Source organism: Merops nubicus, unplaced genomic scaffold (genome assembly GCF_000691845.1).
Source record: "Merops nubicus isolate BGI_N331 unplaced genomic scaffold, ASM69184v1 scaffold8663, whole genome shotgun sequence".
Lineage (NCBI taxonomy): Eukaryota > Metazoa > Chordata > Aves > Coraciiformes > Meropidae > Merops > Merops nubicus.
In genome coordinates, this window is record NW_008596837.1 from 5678 (window position 1) to 24638 (window position 18961).

The 18961-nt window shown below is 40.1% G+C and overlaps 1 protein-coding gene across 1 annotated transcript in view; it reads left to right on the plus strand.

Annotated features, from left to right (window-relative positions):
- Positions 1-1355: 1355 nt before the first annotated feature.
- Positions 1356-18961, plus strand: part of MOCS1 (molybdenum cofactor synthesis 1) — a 22302-nt gene continuing 4696 nt past the window's right edge. The window contains exons 1-9 of the mRNA XM_008936501.1: positions 1356-1463; positions 1859-2026; positions 6951-7115; positions 11411-11472; positions 12781-12892; positions 13204-13316; positions 13983-14093; positions 14887-15007; positions 16470-16532. Of these exons, the coding sequence (XP_008934749.1) occupies positions 1870-2026; positions 6951-7115; positions 11411-11472; positions 12781-12892; positions 13204-13316; positions 13983-14093; positions 14887-15007; positions 16470-16525 (897 nt within the window). The 5' untranslated portion in view covers positions 1356-1463; positions 1859-1869 and the 3' untranslated portion in view covers positions 16526-16532. The remainder of the gene's footprint in view (positions 1464-1858; positions 2027-6950; positions 7116-11410; positions 11473-12780; positions 12893-13203; positions 13317-13982; positions 14094-14886; positions 15008-16469; positions 16533-18961) is intronic.

The window sequence follows — 18961 nt, forward strand, 5'->3', positions numbered from 1 at the left end:
GCCCTTTTGGAACACTGTGCAGGATTAACTCCTGTGGTCACCAGTGATGACCAGAGTCAGGGAGATGATGGCTGTGGCTACGTGTCTTTCTGCCCAGTCCCTTGGCATCATCCCATACGTGCCCATTTTAGTATGCCTGTACATTTCACAGGCCTGTTTTTCACTCGATGGAAATCATGACTTTTGCTCAGTTAAGGAGTTTGAATACTAGCTGGTGTGTCATTTTGTCCAGTTCCTCATTCTGTAACTTAAATTTATGTCAAAACTGTATAGAATTTTTTGTCTGCTGCACCATGTCAAGACTGATTTTTAAAGTCAGCATGATTTTGACTTGAGTTGCAGTTCAGCAGCTGATTTCCCTCCTGCTCTCACTTTTTTTAACTTTGTGAATACCAGTTATCCAGAAATGGTTTTGCATGTGCTCTTTCACTGGAGATTAAGTTCTCTGTTTGTCCAGGAATCCTTTAGCTTTCTCCCAGTTTCCTTAGCTGGCTGCTAAGTGTCTGAATGTGGGTAACTAAGAAGGACACAGTGAAAGTAGTTTGTTTAATTCCTTTGATGCTGTTTTCTCAGTTTAACTTTGTGATATTATGCAGTTGGCCTCTGTCAGAGTTATTAAATTTGCCTCCTGTAAAATGTTAATTTAACTGTAGTATAGTAGATGAAAAGACACCAGACTTGCAGGGTTCAGTTGGTGGTTTTTTGTGGGCATTTGCATGTAGTGCCTGAATCAAGTACTCACCAGCCAATTACAGTATGTTGGTAAACTTTTTAGAAACTTTGTTGGAAGTGTTCTTGAAACAGACATCATGAAACATAACTGCACACAGCAACAATTTGGCTTTGCTGTTACCAAAATGTTATGTGTGAAGCTGGTAGAGATGTAAGCAGAGATGCAGTGTTTCATCAACTTTTGGTTCTCACACGCTGAAGTGTAGAGGGAGACCCTCCTATGTGATTTAATTTACCAGAAGACTCTAGTGGGGTTGGGTGATCCTGGATCATTAATTCTGGAAAGTGAAGAGACACACAGTTGAAAAAGCTGCCTCTTATTCTGCACAAAAAGCCTGAAGCAGCTGTGGCAAAGAGGCTGTATTATAAAAGGCACGGGGAAAATTGTAGTACAGTTCCATGGAACTAAGTAGGGTGTGAGACTTAATAAATGGCCAGTTGTGACCATAAAGAAAAGTCGTGGGTTTTCCTTAGGCAGCTGTCACTGTGGGGGGAAAAATAGAATCCTAATTATCAGCTGAGTTCAAAGTTAATATTTATGCAGTGAGTTGATAGGATAACTGTTCAAATATTTAGCACTTCCTTGTATTCACGGCAGGAACTGCAACGCTCAGGAAGAGGACGCTTCCTACTGGAACATGCTGCTCCCTTCTCTGCTTTTCTGACAGACAGCTTTGGGCGCCAGCACAACTACTTAAGAATTTCTTTGACTGAGAAATGCAACCTCAGGTGTAAGTGTCTGCTTGCTTTCTTCCACGGAGATCTTACGCACCATGCGATAAGCACGAGAGCTGGAACTTCCCACAATTACATCTGCAAAGTTTGTGGGAATGTTCCAGTGCTTGCCAGTTCAGTTTGATGTCTCTAAAGGCAGGTAGATAGACATAAAATCAGCTTTTCCTTCAGACTGGATCTATGGTACTTTTGAGACCCATCAAATGAGTCTTGCATTTTCTTCTGAAGGAGATTGCTTGTAAGATTTGGTGTATGATCTTATCTGTATTTCAGAAAAGCAGAGTCGTTTGACATCCATCAAAGACAGTCATACTTGGTGCATTTTGACCATCAGTATTACATTAACTGCTACTGGTTATTTTTTCCCCATGTGTTTCTGTATTTGTTTCAGGTCAGTATTGTATGCCAGAGGAAGGGGTTCAGCTGACCCCTAAATCGGAGCTACTTACTGCTCAGGAGATAATCACCCTAGCCAGGCTGTTTGTGAAGGAAGGTGTAGAGAAGATCCGACTGACAGGGGGAGAGCCACTCATCCGTCCAGATGTGGTTGATATTGTGGGTGAGTTCCCAATAAATGCAGTGTGTTTCAAGGTGACTTGCTATATATTGATCCAAGAAATACGCTTATAACCATCTACTAATACAGTCCAGCAACCTGAAGAGTAATTATATATTTAGTGATGGTGCTTTTTCCCAACATTGTGAAATGCAAGATAATTCAGTTCTGCTCACCTGCTTGGACAGAAGTTAGGTCTCTTCAGAGTACAGCAGCTGAACTCAGTGTTGTCTTCATATTTGTGACTGCTAAAATAGCTTGCAATAATGCAGCCTTGGGGTGAAAGATCAAGAATTAATGTGATGAAGTCCTTACTGGGGAAGAACAGTTGGTATGTGCTTACAAGCAAAACAAATTTACAGGTTTTCTTTTGGACTTATTTTTGGGAGTGGGGACGGGAGGTGAGGTCAGAGGGTGAAGGTGTTTTTGTGGTTTGGTTTTGTTTCCTTGATAACAGATGTCACTTGGGTGTCTGTGTTTATAATAAAGAATGGTGGAAAGGTCTGTGCTTTTACAGTTAGTGATGAAGAGTATTACTTCAATGGAAGATGAATTACTGGGTAATTTTTAGAAGTCTTATCTCTTGCAGTTGGTGTTGTGTTGACTGAAGGTGCCTGTTTTCTCTTGAGCCAGGTGCTTTTTTTCCTTGCCCAAAGCATCATGTGTTACATTATGTTACATTACAATAGCTTTGTGTAGTGGCAGTGTAGGGGGGATGCTCTTTGGTGTATTTTGGGGAACTGAACTGGTTTGTTTCTGCACATGCCCTTATAAGTACCACATATAAGGAAGTATTAATATGGAAGATGAAGGTCTTGAAAGTAGAGAAACTGCCTACTGATACACTGAGCTTTGGTGCAGAGAACAGTTGATATGTGCTTCTGCTCTGTTTTGTTCAGGATTTGGAAGGCATTTATGATCTTTTCCAAAGGAAGCAGCAGAATAGTGTAGTATGTAGAACTGAGCTGTTTATAGCTGGAAAAGATGTGGCTAGAGTGAGCTGGGTTGAGTCCCATTGAACCTTGATTGTGAGGGGTCCTGAAACTGCACTAACTTCATCTTTTTGGAGCTCTGTAATACTGTCCTTCAGGGCATTTTACCCAGGTATGATAGGTTATATTTTTTATTTAGGACTGAGAGTGCTATGTGCCTTTCAAGAGACCTGTTTCTTTCAAGAAGGCATTCCTCTTTTCTAGCAAGAATAGGTATAGTTATTTTTATCTGGTTTTCAGCAGCCAAAAAAGGGGGTGGATTTATAAAATAAGTTGTATTTTAAAATAAAACTTAAGCTTTATAGTTCAGCAGATGACAGTTCAGGCATGAAAATGAGTAGAAATCTACATAATCAGTTCAGCACAGAACTTTCTTATAGTGATTTTGATTTTTGATTTATCAGTGATAGGTGATGGCTTTTTATACTCAACACAGCTACTCTGAGCTTGAGGATGCAAGTTGAGTGGGCAAGTCAAGGCAAAATAGCTATCTCATTGTTGCAATTCTGAAGTATTGATATGGGAAGGAGAAAAAGCTGCTTTTTTTGTTTGTTTTACAGTAGTTATAGAATTCTGAAAGGTTTAGTTCTGAGGCTGGTAGAGGGAGACATCATTTCAAACTGCTGGGCTTTCATTATTCTGCCTGTGTTCTTGTTCATGGCTCAACTTGGACACATTCATAGGGATCATTTTAATGGATGACAAAAGAGAAGTTATCTTCAGGTAAAGGTAATGGATGTTAAGAGGATTGTCCTGTTGCATTGTTTTATTCTCTTATGACTTTATATTGGCCTGGCTGTTTATTTTTTCTATAGCATACTGAAAGTTAGCAAATTAAGTCTATAAACACTTTTTGTCTTCTTGGACTTTGATGTTACTCTATAGTGCACAAGTTTAGGATCAAGATACAAGTCTCAAAACTAAATAGATCACATGTAACAACTATGAGAAAACTCTCTGAAGGGAAAACAAGCCCAAACATGTCTTCTGCAGAATTTGAGTCAGGCACCTTTATTGAAGCCGTCTCAGCACAATGTACTGGTTTGGGGTGGGGTGGAGTTAGTCTGGATTTCTAGATGGTTTGTATAAGCTGGCTACAATATCTCAGGTACTGAATAAGGTTGAGACTTAAGTTAGGTTTGTTTTCAGCAAATCTTTCTCTTAACCATAAGTGGTCTGTGAAATACCATTAAAGATGAAAAATGTTAGTGCTGGATTACTATCACTGTATTTTTCTAATATTCAAGTTCAAACTTTTTTGTTGTTTCAATGAACAAATGTGATTTTAAGCTACTGTAGGAGACCATGTTATCCAGAGACCTGCTGCAGTTCTTTAGATTATGTAAAAACTTATTTTAACAAATGCACAAACATAAAGTATGGCTTGGCAACTAACACTTGCTGAGAGCTAAATCGTATCCTGGGGACTGCTGGAAACATAGGTTTAATTCTTCTCTAAAGCAGCTGATAGTAGAATATAGAGCCCATCTCTTTTGGAATACTCAAAGTTTAAACTAGCACCAGATATAAACTGTATGATAGCTATTTATTATTAATTGCCTGAGAAGTACACATCTTCACTGCCAATCATTTTCCATGGCATAAGGGACAGATGCTTGGATGGCTTTTTATAGCAAGGTACATATTTCAAGAGTGAGGTGCAGGGTAGACTTGCCATTTCAGGTGTTAGGAAGTACAGGTACCTTTTCTGGACTCCATCAGGAGAAGTACAATTGAGGAAATAACTGGAGGAGAATATTAAGAAACTTATCTGTTTAAGAAGTTGCTCCTGATCCTAAAGGAAAAAGCAGATATAAAAGGGTTTACTTGATAGCTTGAGTCTGACATACATGCTTTTAGCTTCACACTATTGAATTATACCATCTGTTCCATTTCCTTTTCTAATTGATAGTGGTATCAGTTGCCTTTGCTTGAGCTGATTGTTGCTAAAGCAGTGACCAAAGCTCAGCCAACAGACTTAACAGAGGTACAAGGTGAGTTACAAAGTTATGAAATCTCTTTAATCCCTTTTGAATTTAGAGGTCAACAAGGCAAGGAACCAAGCAACTGCAAATACTCTACTTCTTAGCTTGCACAGATAAGGTAATGTTTGCTAACTGATCTTTTTTAACTTGTTGGTGTTAGTGTTGAGTCTCCAGCTTCGATTTCTCACAGTTGGCTTCTGTCCAATCTGTTATTACAAGGGGTTCCACATATTAGTGTATTTCCAGTGCCTCATCCTTTACCTCACCCTGTCTGAAGAGGAAGAAGGTGCATTGATAAGAGCTGCTGCCTGCAATAACTGACCTAATCAGCTGGTGGTACTTCTTAAAATTGCTCCATTTCAGGCTGCAGCATGGCTTTGATTTTATTCAGTGCTTTTATGCATTTTACATTTCCAGCAATGAAGCCTGTAGTGGCAGATAGATAGTCTTTTTGTCTCTGTTGTTAGGCAGTTGAACATTTTGTGCATTTTGAGGATGTAACTAGAAGTGGTGATATTCTTAGGCTGTCCTCTGGCTGCAGTGTGTATCCTAGTAGTAGCTAGCATTAGATAATCTTTGGTAAACTTGGGCCAATAGGACTCATCCTCTAGGAAGAGGTTATTCCTGGTGAGTTGGTAGGATTTTGAGATGTGAATGCCAGACAAATCTAGTTCTTAGTAAAGATTGCTCTTTCATTACAGCCTCAGGTTCCAAATGACTTTATGGAGCTCTTAATTATGTTTCAAAATGCTGTCTCTGTAAACTTCAGCATCTTTGGTGTGACCTGGCTTGTCCCATTCCAGAGTTTTTTTGCCCAGCTTAGGGTAAGTATTTTGAGAATAGCTGGGAAGCGAGGTAAAGCAGAAGGCAAGTCCTTATCAACATGAACAAACAGAGGTAAAACAGGGAGGGAAGAAGTGACTGTGAAGTATTTGTGCTGTAATTAAGCTGCCTCAAGAGTAAGGGTTCTTCAAATATTTCTCAACTAATTAAGGTGGAGGTTGTGAGAGAAGGGAGGAGGGAAAATAAGAAAAGAAAATGACTTTGCCATGGCTCTGCTTCTGCAAGTGGTTTATGAGGATTTTTTTTTTCCTATTTGTTATTGTAGTGATAACTGGAGGTTTGAAAGCCTGCCCTCTGGAGATCTGGTATGCTGAGGATTTCTGCATTTGGCTTACAAGGAGGCAGCTATTATCTAAATCTTAATCTCATTATATTAACTGGTTTTTATCTGGGTTTCTGTTGTTAGCCATTTTATAGTGTCTTGCCTAAGTGCTCTTCAGTTGGCTGGGCTACCACTGTGGGTCATGGAAATATTGCAGTTGTCAAGTGCAAGTGTTTTCTCCCTTGGAGGCTGTGGCCTTGGATTCTCTATAACAGTCTAGTATGTTAATCTTTTTCTGTTTAGTTAGGAGTATATTCTTTCAGCAGTTTAAAGTCCCTTGTGCTGGGAGCTACCTTTGGGTTAGAAGTAGTTTTTGCTAAAGCATAGCAGGATAAACATTGCTAGAGGAATGCAGCTGGTTCAGGTGTCAGGTATGAAAGGGGTGGTTTGCTGCTTATTATTAGTGCAGAGTGTAGAATTCAGTTTGCAGAGCTAGACTGAGGAAAAGAAGGTAGAAATAAATCAGAGACCTTCTTCCAACGAGGAAGAAGTTGTTTAGTCTAAGAAATAGAGAACAGAATTCCTATGCCTTTTCAGTGTTCTTCATAACCAGTTTTACTTGCAGTAAGCTACTTTCATACTTTTTGAAATGGATTTGTACTAAAATGGGTCTCTTAAACCAGCACAGCTGGAAGAAGGATGAAGCTCTGAGGTGTCTGTGTTTTTCTCTCACTCTCAGCGATATTTTTTTAATTTGCTTCACAGCTCTTCTTTTGGGTTTTCACTGTGGCTTACAGTTGACTGACTTGTTTCAAAGTGTCCTTTTCACTTGTTATATTTCTTAGGTCAACTCTACAAGCTAGAAGGGCTGAAAACCATTGCTGTCACAACCAACGGGATCAACTTAGCCAGACTGCTGCCGCGGCTGAAGGAGGCAGGACTGAATGCCATTAACATTAGCCTGGACACTTTGGTCCCAGCCAAGTTTGAGTTCATTGTCCGGAGGAAAGGTACAGGCTTGTCTTCTAAGAGAACTGTGTTAGGGCTTGCAGTGATGTTGAGAGTTGTTTGGTATGTCTGTCACATTCAGCTCCTTTGGGAGGGGAGTGAATTGCTATCCTTCTGAGGCTAGGAAAAGCAGTTTATGGTAACTTATTGGGTAGTGTCTCTCTTTCCTTCTTTCTACAACCCTTAGGCAGGGAGAGCCCCTTTAACTGGAGCTGGTGGAGTGGATGATGCTCAGCTCATCACAGTCAGTGGGACTGCAACTACAGATGCCAGTAATTGGCTGATTACTGGTTAGTCATGGATATCAAAAGGACTCTCCAAATCTTGTGTTTGTCTTGTGTGCTGCTGCTCTTTAATACTGCTCAAAAAACAGATGTTCCTGCTATAGCAGCTAGGGACTAGGATGCCACAAGAACTGAACTTCATGTCACAAAGAGCAGCAGTTTCTGGAATTGATATTTGGGGCATGCTAGCAGTAGTCTCACTTGTGATTACTGAAGTTCCCTACCTCCACTACTTTGTAACAGGACTAAACATAACCTATGCCTGGGGTCATATGAGGAGAGGTGCTAGCTTTGCATTGAGCTAGTAATTCTAAACAAAGTTTCAAAAATGCTTGGGTGTGCCCAGTGTTACAGATTCTTGCTTAAATGAATCCTAAGACTAATAATGAATTTCAGCTTCATGATTGAGCTTCCTTTTTCTGTTTCTGTCTAGTAACCTAACTTTGGCAGTCTAATGTGACTTTTGGCAGTGAACTTGCAATGCAGACAAAACCTCCGAGCAGCCACTAGATGGTGGAACAACATAAGATAAATGTAGGGTGAGGGCTGTAGAAATCTAGGCTGCTGTAAGAAGTAATTTCAACATTTGAATTGCTCAAATCGAAGCTCTGCTGGCAGGTGCAGAAAGGTGTCCTTGTTTACAGTCTCTCTGGGAGCACCTCTTCAGGTTTCTACATCACAGTGAAGAAATCTGTTCCTGTCATAAATCTGGCCAGAGCATTCCAGTGTAGGCTATTGCATTAACCTGGTTTTGTCATGGCACAGTTAGCTCTCAGAGAAATATTTGGGGGTGTGTAATTACAAGCAGGTGTTGACTCTGCTCTTTGGTTCTGCTCTCTGCATTTGAATGTTACCTGGTTTGTGACATTCACTGGAAACAAACCCGTGCTTTGCTACTGCAGGAGCAAACCTGATCCTCCACCTTCCTGAATTATATGGCCACAACTCTTCGTATCTGATTGGAAACTGTTAGGAATGTGCTGCTTATAAAGTAAACGAAAAGTTATTGGAGGATGAGGGTTATTTTTTATTTTTATAAATGTTCTCTTCCCCTCCTCCCTATTTTAAAGACAAAAAGGCCTTTAATCATAAAGAGAGAAAATGTTCAGCTAAATAGCATAGAGAATGAACAGGAAAGTTTCTAGGACTCAATATTTTTAAGGAGGAGAATAAAATCTCCAAAATATAATTTTTTTTTTTAAAGTGGAGATCAGGTAAAAATAGTAACAATAAGTTGGATTTTTTTTTCTCTCATTAAGAGCTGAAATTATGTAAAAATACTTTTTTTTTAATTGTTTTTTGAGGGTTTTTTATTTAATAGGAGATTTCCAAGTATGGAATGAGCAGAGAATAGAGTGACTACCCTACTGTGCTACCCTGTCTTCTGTGGCAGCTCCAGAGGCGACAAGATATAGCTCTATTAAGGTGAGAGGGATTCCTGGTCTTAGACTCCTACAGGCTGACAACTTCTGTGGAAAGTAAAGGTGGCATCTGGTTATGGAGCTAACCAGGAACTCAGGAAACTTAGAATCATTTTTTCTGCTCCTCTGGAAACTCATTGGAGGATTTCAAGAAAGGGCTGGAATTTTGTCCCTTTGCTGCAGGTGACCTGCTTTCCACCTGCTTTTATTCTCAGGTGCTTGGGATAGAGGAATGACTGTGAGATGATCAGAGATTTCACTGAGTTATGGAAACACATTAGAGGGCCATAATATTTCCACTTCTCCCCATCTACCACATTCTAAGGGATGAACAAATAAAAAGTACTTTCTTGCAGGTAGCCAGTCTAACCTGTTTTGCAGCCCATCCCTTCTTTTTTTGCTCAGTATGAGGAAAATTAGATAATATTGTACTGTAATTGTGTCATTAACCATTGACTTGAAGCCTTTCTTCTTGTAAGGATTAAATGTTGGGAGGTGTTGTCCCACATAGGATTGTTCTAAGTTTTTCTGTGCTTTAAAAATTGGCTAAAGTTATGATTTCAGAAGAAATCTAAAATGATGAAAATACTGATTTTTTTTTTTTTTTTTTAAATTGGGTGGAAGAGGAGAAAAGTTGTTGTTTTGCAATATTGAACAAAAACTTGGAGAACTTCTGAGCCTTGACAATATTTCCTGACACAATGACATCTAGTATTAATTTCTGCTGTAAAATTTTGAAATTGTTTGGGTTTATTCTTTTTGTTGTTCCATTACCACATAAGCACTTTGATCTAGAAGGGTTGTTTCAGTAAGTATGGTAATACAAAGGAACTCCTAACAGCTTTCCATAAAGAAAAAACAATGGAAAACTTAACATCAGAATATGAAATGCAGTCACAGATTTTTATATTTTTACTGTAAAACATTTTTATTTTAAATTATCACCCTGTCCCCAGAACCTTTCAGTGGAAAAAAGCTCATAGGTGCTGTTAATCAGAATAGCTTACTTTTTGGTTTTTTTCTGCTTGTGGAGATTTTTGATAGCTGTTCTAAACCACACTCCTGTGCTAGTGTGGCAGGAAGTAAGAGGCAGAACTGGGAAGGACATGGCCTTAGATGCTTTGCCAGCTTTAATCCTGTTCCATACCTCTCCAGGGAGCTGAGCCCAAGCACGCATTCAAACATGCAGAGTTTTTAATCTGCTGCTAGCAAGTGATTGCATCCTGACCTTTTTAGTTAAGTTGTTTCACCTTTCCTCAGTCCTGCAGTCACACGTAAGGTTTTCTGAGCTGTTGCAGATCCCATTTGTGGCTCTGGATGTGCCTACAGCAGTGTATCATTATCTGTTGCCACATTCAGCCTGCAACCTTGCTTCATTGGAACAAAAGCCACCACCAGTGCTGCAAACTTCCTGAGCACGTCCAAAACACGTAGGTGGTGAAGGAGAAGGGTGACTGACAAGTCATAAATTCAAACAGTTGCTTGCAAGAGTTTTATCACAGTCTTCTCTGTGCTTTTCACCTCACTTTTTACAGCCAGGACTAGCATTAGGACCAGTTTATAAACCAGTTAGCATCTTCTGCTTTCCTGTGCCCATGCTTTAAAATGCCTTTACCAGCCAGAAAGTGGTTAAGTGAAAGTTTTGTATCTCTCCTTTTTCTTCTGATCTTGAACTCATCCAAGATTAAGTATGCACAGAATGTTAAGTTATTGCTTATTTCTGGTAAAGCACCTACAGATGAATGAAGGTATGATCTCTTCACTAGAGAATTTTGAGTTTCCAGTAGATAAGGGGTAGGGAAACTTGACCTACCTGGAAAAACATATGACTAAGAACAACACAGAGACTGTCAGCACAGACTTCTGGGAAATATTGCCCTCTTGCTAGCACCTCTAAAGTGTTTGCTTTTGAAGACTACAGCTTTTAGAGGATCTCAGTGTCACACAGTGTTTGGTTTCTCATACCTCTCAAACTAATGTGCAGTCAGTAGCTTTGGGAAGCCAATTACATCTGTAGCCAGGGATGAACATGGAATCCTGGGGCTTTTGTTTGTTCCTAACCCCACTCACCTTCTCATGCACTTTAGAAAGGTCCTTTTAAAATTCACTTAGCAACGTTGCTCTCTGACTCAGAACAGTGAGAATCTGCATTTTAGTTGAAGACATATGTGCCATTATTATCAAGTAAACATCAATTTGTTGTTCTTTCTTCATTGCATCTGGAGGCAGTTCACAAATGCTTTCCACTCTCTTTAAGAAGAGCATAACACAAGGCAAAGCTGGTGTATGGGGAAGTGGAGAGTCATATGCTGTTGATATGTGGATGTCCAAAAATGTAGAAAAACATACCAATATTTATGACTCCTTAAATACCAGTTAAAAAATGGACCTCAGTGACTTGACCACAGTACCACTGTGGAGGGGGTGTGTGTAGAATTGAAATCTCTTTACTTGCAGCTCTTCTTACTTACAGCCCTGTCTAATGAATCAGATAGGCTTTTATTTGTCATCTTTTTGTCTTGTACTTAATAACCTCCTTTTGCATTCTATTTTTAAACAAGAAAAACTATTTTTGTTCTTTTTATATCTTAGGCTTTCACAAGGTCATGGAAGGAATCCACAAAGCCACTGAACTTGGCTACCGTCCTGTTAAGGTAAAGCCAGTGTTTGTTTACTCTGAAACTGTTGTGTTTTACCATAATTTCTGACAAAAATTTCAGCTCACCTGATGAGTAATTTATTATTCCTCCCCCTGTGACTAATTTTTGGTAAAACTGATGAAAAAATTTAGTAGATTGAAGATCACATCAAGAGGTAATGGAGAAAATTGGTATAATTTCTTTGAGGAGCTGAGGATACAGGGTCATATTGCCACACTAGCCTATTGATTGCCTAGCTGCAGAGTGGTCCTGTCCTGTACTTGCCTCATCCTACCCCTTCTATTCATGTGGCACTTGTCTGACCCAGCTGTGAACTTGGCCAAGGGAGTTAACAAGCAGAAAACTACCCTGCAGAAAGACATTAATTTTCTCGTGGTTTATCTCCTTCAGTTGCTTACAGCAGACTCTGATGAGTGCCAGTGTGAGTGGGAGGGAAAAGGAGTCCTCCTTTGGGGTTGCAGGTAGACCAATTTAGCTGTAACATGAAACTTCACCCTAACTCTGCTGTTTGCAGTTCTGCAGCTGTGTTTCCCTTCAGTTTCACCAGTGTTTTGGAAGATCTGTTATATGTAGGTGGATTAGGCTAAAGAGCTATGAAAAATACTCTAAAATTAAACTAGGTTTTAGGCTTTCCTGAAAGATGGTAAGAATTGTGATGCACAGTGCTTGGACATAGAAGTCTGCCTTGCTAACAGGGATTGTTTTAGCAACTGCACAGCTGTCTGTTGTTCTTCAGATAAAGCACAGAGGACCTGAGGCTTCAATGTACATGTTGTTTATGAAGAATGTGCAGGAAACTCAGTTTTAACCTCTTTATGGAAGAAGGCAGAACTAGTCATCCTGCAGCCGGTGGTTATGGAATGCTTTGTGAATACTTCCTGGTCTGGGGAATTTCTCTGATCTGCCATAAAAAGTTCTATAGCAATCAAAGGTGCCCTTGCCAGTTCTTTTATAGAAGCCATACAGTGTAGGACTGAGGAATGGAGTTGTCATTGTAGACAACAAAAACTGATATACCTTAGATGGGCAAGATGCTTTTGTTACCTAGCTTTTACTGGTTTTACATTGAACAAGGCAACTTTAACAGCTTATGTTGGATGCAAAAACTTACAGGCAAGCTTGGCAGAAATGATCACCTAAACCATTGCAATCCTTCCAGCTTCTTTCATCACTTTTTCTTTCAAAGGTAAAACAAACATTCTCTCTATCCATGTTGCCTTCTGCAAGGACTATGAAACCTTAGGCAAGAGGGAAAAATGTCATACTCTGCTCACTAATTTCATGTGTCTGCTTTTCCTGCAGGTAAACTGTGTGGTGATGCGAGGCTTTAATGAGGATGAGCTGCTGGGCTTTGTGGATTTCACAAAGGATCTGCCCCTTGATGTGAGGTTTATAGAGTACATGCCTTTTGATGGTAAGCAGTCTTGCTTTGACATTCTTCATGGCATGGAGTGTGCCTTAGACATAGGCACATTTGGTTGGTGGTTATTCATCTAGGGGGCTTATCTCTGGAAGTTTTGGTGAGCTTTTTTTAGGAATTAGAAAATGCCTTAAGTTTTGTGTTGAATTTTTTGCAACTTACCTGTCTTCCCTGGAATAGATGGAAAAGAATTAGTTGCAGGATTAGTTGGGGCTGGGACACCTACAGGGAAAACAGGGATTTGTGGAGAACATAAAGATGGAAAGACTGCAGTCCAAAGTTGTGCTGGTTTTTGTTGATTCCAGGCAATAAATGGAATTTCAAGAAGATGGTGAGCTACAAAGAAATGCTTGATACAATCAAACAGCGATGGCCTGAATTGGAGAAATTGCCCTGTGAAACTTCCAGCACAGCCAAGGTGGGGTTAGACAAAGAACATGTGAAAAATAACCCCGTTCTTTCCCTGCCCTAAATCTCCAAAGTTCAGCATTTATATTTGACAAGCAAAGTCAAAAAAACTCAGTGTACTAACTGTGGGATTTTGGTCAAGCTGCCTGTATTTGGGTTGACTCTCTGGTCGTAGTCTTTACCTTTAGAAGTGCAATGTGTTTACTAAATGCCTCTGTCAGATACAGTGAATAGCAGGCTTGTAGCCTGTATTCACAGCTTTTGAAACTTCTGTCAGTTTATGTCTGCAAATAACTGCACATTCATGAGCCTGAGGAAACAGTTGTTCAGGGAAATAACAGTATTGCTTTAGCGTGTGCAGAGTCACATGGGGGATTTCTACCCTACCTGAATCTGTGGCTTATGGCTGCCTGAGGAAGAACGTGCCCACTGGCACCACCTGTCACTTGGTCACTACAAGAGAAAACATTTAACAAGTTTCTGATTTCCAGGAACAGGGCAAAATATACTGGAACCCCTGACAAAGGTGATTTTGATTTATTTTTTTTTCTCTCATGTGACCTTACAGCTGAAGAAAATCTGTGTTTAAAATGTCTTCTGGTTCTTGGGAAGTGGAGCTTTAAAAAATGAGGGGTCTATATTTGACTCTTTTTTTTTCTCCTCTGCATTTCTTCAGAGTTACAAGGTGCCACATTTCCAGGGTCAAGTCAGCTTTATCACCTCCATGTCAGAGCACTTCTGTGGGTCCTGCAATCGGCTGAGGATAACAGCAGATGGGAACCTAAAGGTTCGTGGGGAAATAGGATTCTCTTTGCTTTTGCACAGCAAAAGTAGTGTTAAAATTCTTCCCTTGAGTAGCTGGGATCTAGAGTGGGATGGAAAGACAAATAATTATTACCAGCTAAATCCTGTTTGTCGATCCTGTAATTATTCCTCTTCAAGCTTGTTGGGCTGTTAGGGAGATGTGGCTTCACCTTTCTTTGGATTTTCTTTTTTGTTAACATATTTAACTGCAGTTGTAAGACATGGCTGCAAGGCCAGTAAATATAAACATTTATTTTAATCTTTGACTGAAAATCTTCTTAAACATGTGACAAGCAGATGATTTCCCCTTAAAAAGAGATCCAAGCAGCTGAGACAGCTTGGCTTTTGTCTTCCACAAAGACCCTGTCTTTTTTTGCCACATATCTTCTTGCAACTCTTCTCCTTCAAGAGCAGCCTGTACATTTGTTTAACGTCTGTAGAAAGGGGAGGGATAACCATTTCCTGCCACGTTGAAACTGGCAGTTTCTGGGGAAAAATTAAAGTTTTCAGTTAAAATTTGGCTCTTATGCATTGTCACCTAATATTGACAACAGCTGTGCTGCTGTCTAATGTCAGATGACCCAGGCAGCCTGAAGGCCCAATGATTTTGGGTTACATAAACATCCCAAGCTGTCTGTGTGTGTACATGAAGAGAGATAAAGAAAACAGCCTCCATAAATGTTTCTTCTTCAACAGGATAGGCCTCTTCAAAACTCTTACTCTGAGGTGGGTACAAAATACTTCTAATTTCTCTCGTTTCCTTGGGTTGGCTGCAGGTGTGCCTTTTTGGGAATTCAGAAGTGTCCTTGAGAGATCACCTACGGTCGGGTGCCTCAGAGGAAGAGTTGGTTCAAATCATTGGAGCAGCAGTGGGCAGAAAAAAGAAACAGCATGCTGGTATGTTTGTTGTACCTGAAAAGCAATGGCAGTGACATGGGGATGTCCTCCTGCTGCTGTGGGATGCATTGACTTGCCAGGAGAAAGAACGAAGGAAAAGTTTCTTGAATCAAGCTGCATTAACTAAGGAATTTTCCCATCTGATAAGAGTGTTGTCTGGTAGAAAGCTGGTAACATACCAGTCACGCAGTTACTCCAAAATCTGGATGTCAGTTTTGACTCCTCTGATCTTCCATGTGAGCTAGAATCCAGACCATCTAAACGTCTTTCAGACTGACTTTTGTCTTCAAAGAGAGGCAAACACCACTGCTCGTGGTAACACCAGCAAAGCATAAAGCTAAGCAAAAACTGATGGTCTTTTACTGGGTCCCTTTTTTCTTAAAATGAGTTTGCTGTAAAATAAGTACTAAAGCTAAACTGAGCTGACAATGCAACTCTGTATTGAACTGTTTCTAGAAGTAACAATTCTATTTTTGACTATGCAGAAATTTGTAGCCATTCATCTAGTGCTCTGCATAAGGTCATGACATGAGGTCCAAGATGATGTAGTCACATCCTCAGGCTTTTCAGAGTTTTTATTGATATAAACTATATTTCAGTCACATCTGAAGCTAACCCTATTTTCATAATCTGGCTGCAGCTGGGAATGCTGACCTCGTGGACATGAACTGGCTTTATGATCATGGAATAGTCCCCTTTACACTGAAAATATACTTTGGCTCTTTTGTTCTCTTGCAGATTCTGCCAGATTACTAAAAGTTGGTTTTGTCCTTTTTTCTTGATGTGTAAAACAAATTTAAAGATGCTTTTAAATCCCAGAGTAGACTGACTTGTAAAGTGCATTGGTCTGACCCAGATAAAATAGTGCCTTGTAAACATGAAGGGAGAGGTGGAAGGATTGGTTCTTTTTCTTTTAAACCATTCATTTTTTAATTTCTGATTTGAGGAAGCTGGGGATGGGGGTAGGGAGAATGTTTTCACTCTAGTAGATGCATTTTGACATCAGCAGCATTTACATGACATTTGCTTTCTTCATCCTATTTGTGTTAATCCCAGAATTGTCCCTCAGGCCTTCTGTGATTGGACTGCTTTGAACTGGAACAGCGTTAACATCTTACCCATAGAGCTAGTGCAGTTAAATGCTATTGCTAAGAATCAAGAGAGTCCCAAACTGTTAGAATTCTATAGTAGATAGACTGTTATTCAAATTGTGGAAAGCTTTCTGGGAAAGGGTTCTGCAGTGTGATAGACCCATGGCAGCTGGGTGCTTGGAGACTGTGGCAGCTGTGGTTTTAAATAGTGCCATGCTGGATTCCCCCCCCCCTCCAGCTCCCTTGGTCTTTATTGATTTTTGGTTTTCCTAGCATGCAGGTTGTACTGTGATGAGCAGAAAACTAAACATATAAACCAGATGCATGACTTAAACCCTAAGATTTTTATGTGTTCCTTATTTTATTTCTAGGCATGTTTAACATTTCTCAGATGAAGAACCGGCCCATGATCCTGATTGGTGGGTGACAAATCAGTACGTAATTCATACGCAATGATTTTGTTTGGCTTTTGTCTTTGGGGGAGCAGAGCAGATTGGGCTTTTAAATCCAACTTGTGTTTGGTTCTGGCTTGGGTTTATGGAAAGAAATGGGTTTCTGAAAAGGCAGTTGTGGTTAACATGCTGTAGTGGAAGAGGAGGAAAGGTTTAGCATCTCTACCAAGCTTTATCCAGTCTTCTGATTGACAGCACTGGTTTTGTTTTCCCTAATTTTGAAAGTTCATTATCTTGTCCAAAAGGATCACTAGCTTTCCTATTCTATTTCCCATCTGCTTCCTTTGTACTTTGCAAGAATAGTATAGTAACTTCTCAGGGAGTTTGGGGTGAGTGTTATGAAGTTGACCAGGTTGATACATAAACATAAAGGATGCAGGACAGACTTTTAGCCCTGGATTAAGAAATTCAACTTTGTTTATAATACCTAGAGCCAGTGACTTGACAGACATGCAAGTTTTCACACCTCATTACTTCAGAATCTGTAACTTGGGGCTTCGTTCTTTTGGAATGTCCACTTACTGTTGCAAAGTTTCAGCACACAACAGTGAAAACTGTAGAATAGGATAGGTGACTTAGAGTCTTTTTTTCTCCTTATTGTGTCTGTTGGAGATGTTTGCTAACTCTCCCTTCTGCCTGAAGCTCCATTCTTGAGTAATGTGGCACTGCTGGGCTTCTCTTACTGATTTTTTACATCTCCTTCAGTGTGGTATTACCTCCTCCATGCCTACATTTCCCTGTCTGTTAGACAGCTATCTTCCCAAATACCTTTCTTCTTTGTTAGACTTAAGAAATGCTTGTAAGAGTTACCATTGTGAGATTAACTGGAAGTTGTTCTGTTATTTCTTATCAATAAGAGGGGGGAAAAAAAGCAGCAAGGGTAGAAGGGGTGAATGTTGTTTCAAACCCAGTCTGTCATCCTCCCATTGATGCTGTGGAGCAGGCTAGCAGCCCTGCAGCATGAACCACAGCTTTTAAAATGGGTGCCCCTGGGGAGAGGAAGGGTAGCGTGCAATAATTTGCAGGTCTTTACTGCAGGTGATATAACAACTGCTCTTTTTAAAAACTAAAATCCTAGTGCTTGTAGTTCTGATACCTGTATAAGGAAATACTCTACAGAGGTCTTTTAACACAGGTTTTCACTGAGAATATTTTTTTCACTTGATGCCCCCCTTTAAAGGGCTGACATTTTCCATGTTGAGTTTTAAAGTGAGTGGATTCAGTGCTGCAGGATTGTCTCTCTGTTTGCTTTTGCTCTTTTGTCTTTGGCCACTGGGAAAAGGGGAAGAAGGACCCTTTCTTTAAGGTGTGTATTGAATTGCTGCATGAGGGAAACATCATCTTCTGGGCTTTTTTTTAAGATGAAAAATACTACATTAAACTCATGACAGCTCACTGGGTACTACGTAATTTTTCAAGATGCCTTTGAAAGAATCCCCACCCTCCAAAGCTAGCATTCATAGCAACATGGGGACATCTACAGATCAGATCTATCCAATTTCCTTCTGAAAAATGCTTTAACTTTTCTGACAGAATACAAGAGGCAGCCTGTCCAGGTCCTCTTGCAGCTGTTCCATGTCTCTTCGAGACTAATGGCTGGCAGTCACTGCAGCACTGGAGAGACTAGGGATGAGTGGAGAGTATCCCACTGTGATTCATGGAGAATCATTAGGAGATTTCCTAATTGTGTTTTGAATTACTTACAAACTTCAAATAGTGCTGGCTTGCAAACAGTCAGCGGGTGGGTGTGTGTATATATGGAATTAATTTAATGAAATCTAATAAATGCTGTGGAAATCACTAATTGATTTTGCTAGTCCCAGTAAGGCAAACCTGGCTTCTTCCCGACACTGCTGTTCTCTGATTCCTTGCTATATGGTTTGTATCTTATTTCCCTTAATCAAAATATTCCTTTTGGCAGGTTCTTCTCCTCATGGGTTCACTTCAGTTATGGGAATTTCCTCCTGAAGTGTCTCCTACCTTCTTTCCCTCCCTGAAAAGTGCTAGTTGGAAGCTGACACAATGAAAGTTCAGGTGCAGTAGCAGAACATAAGGAGATGCAGTTTGTCACATGGTTTCAGTTGGGTTATACATAGTGCTGTACAAAACCACTACCTATTGTTTTTTTCCTTTAGGTATTTGAGCAATTTGGGTGGTGATAGAGAGGACTATGTACAACTTGAAAAAAACATGGGTTTTTAGGAAAGCAGAGATGCTTTGCATGCATTACTGTTGCTGTCTTTCTGCTTACCACTCTGCTTCAGCAAATTTCTCTTCTGGGCTCCCACTGATGTGTGTCCTTGGTGGTCCAGCTTCTCCTGAGCACACCTTGTCAGGGGGTTAGCTTCAGCTTCAGAGTTAACGAAGGAATCCAGAGGAACAGAGAGAACTTTGCATTCCTGCATTTTAAA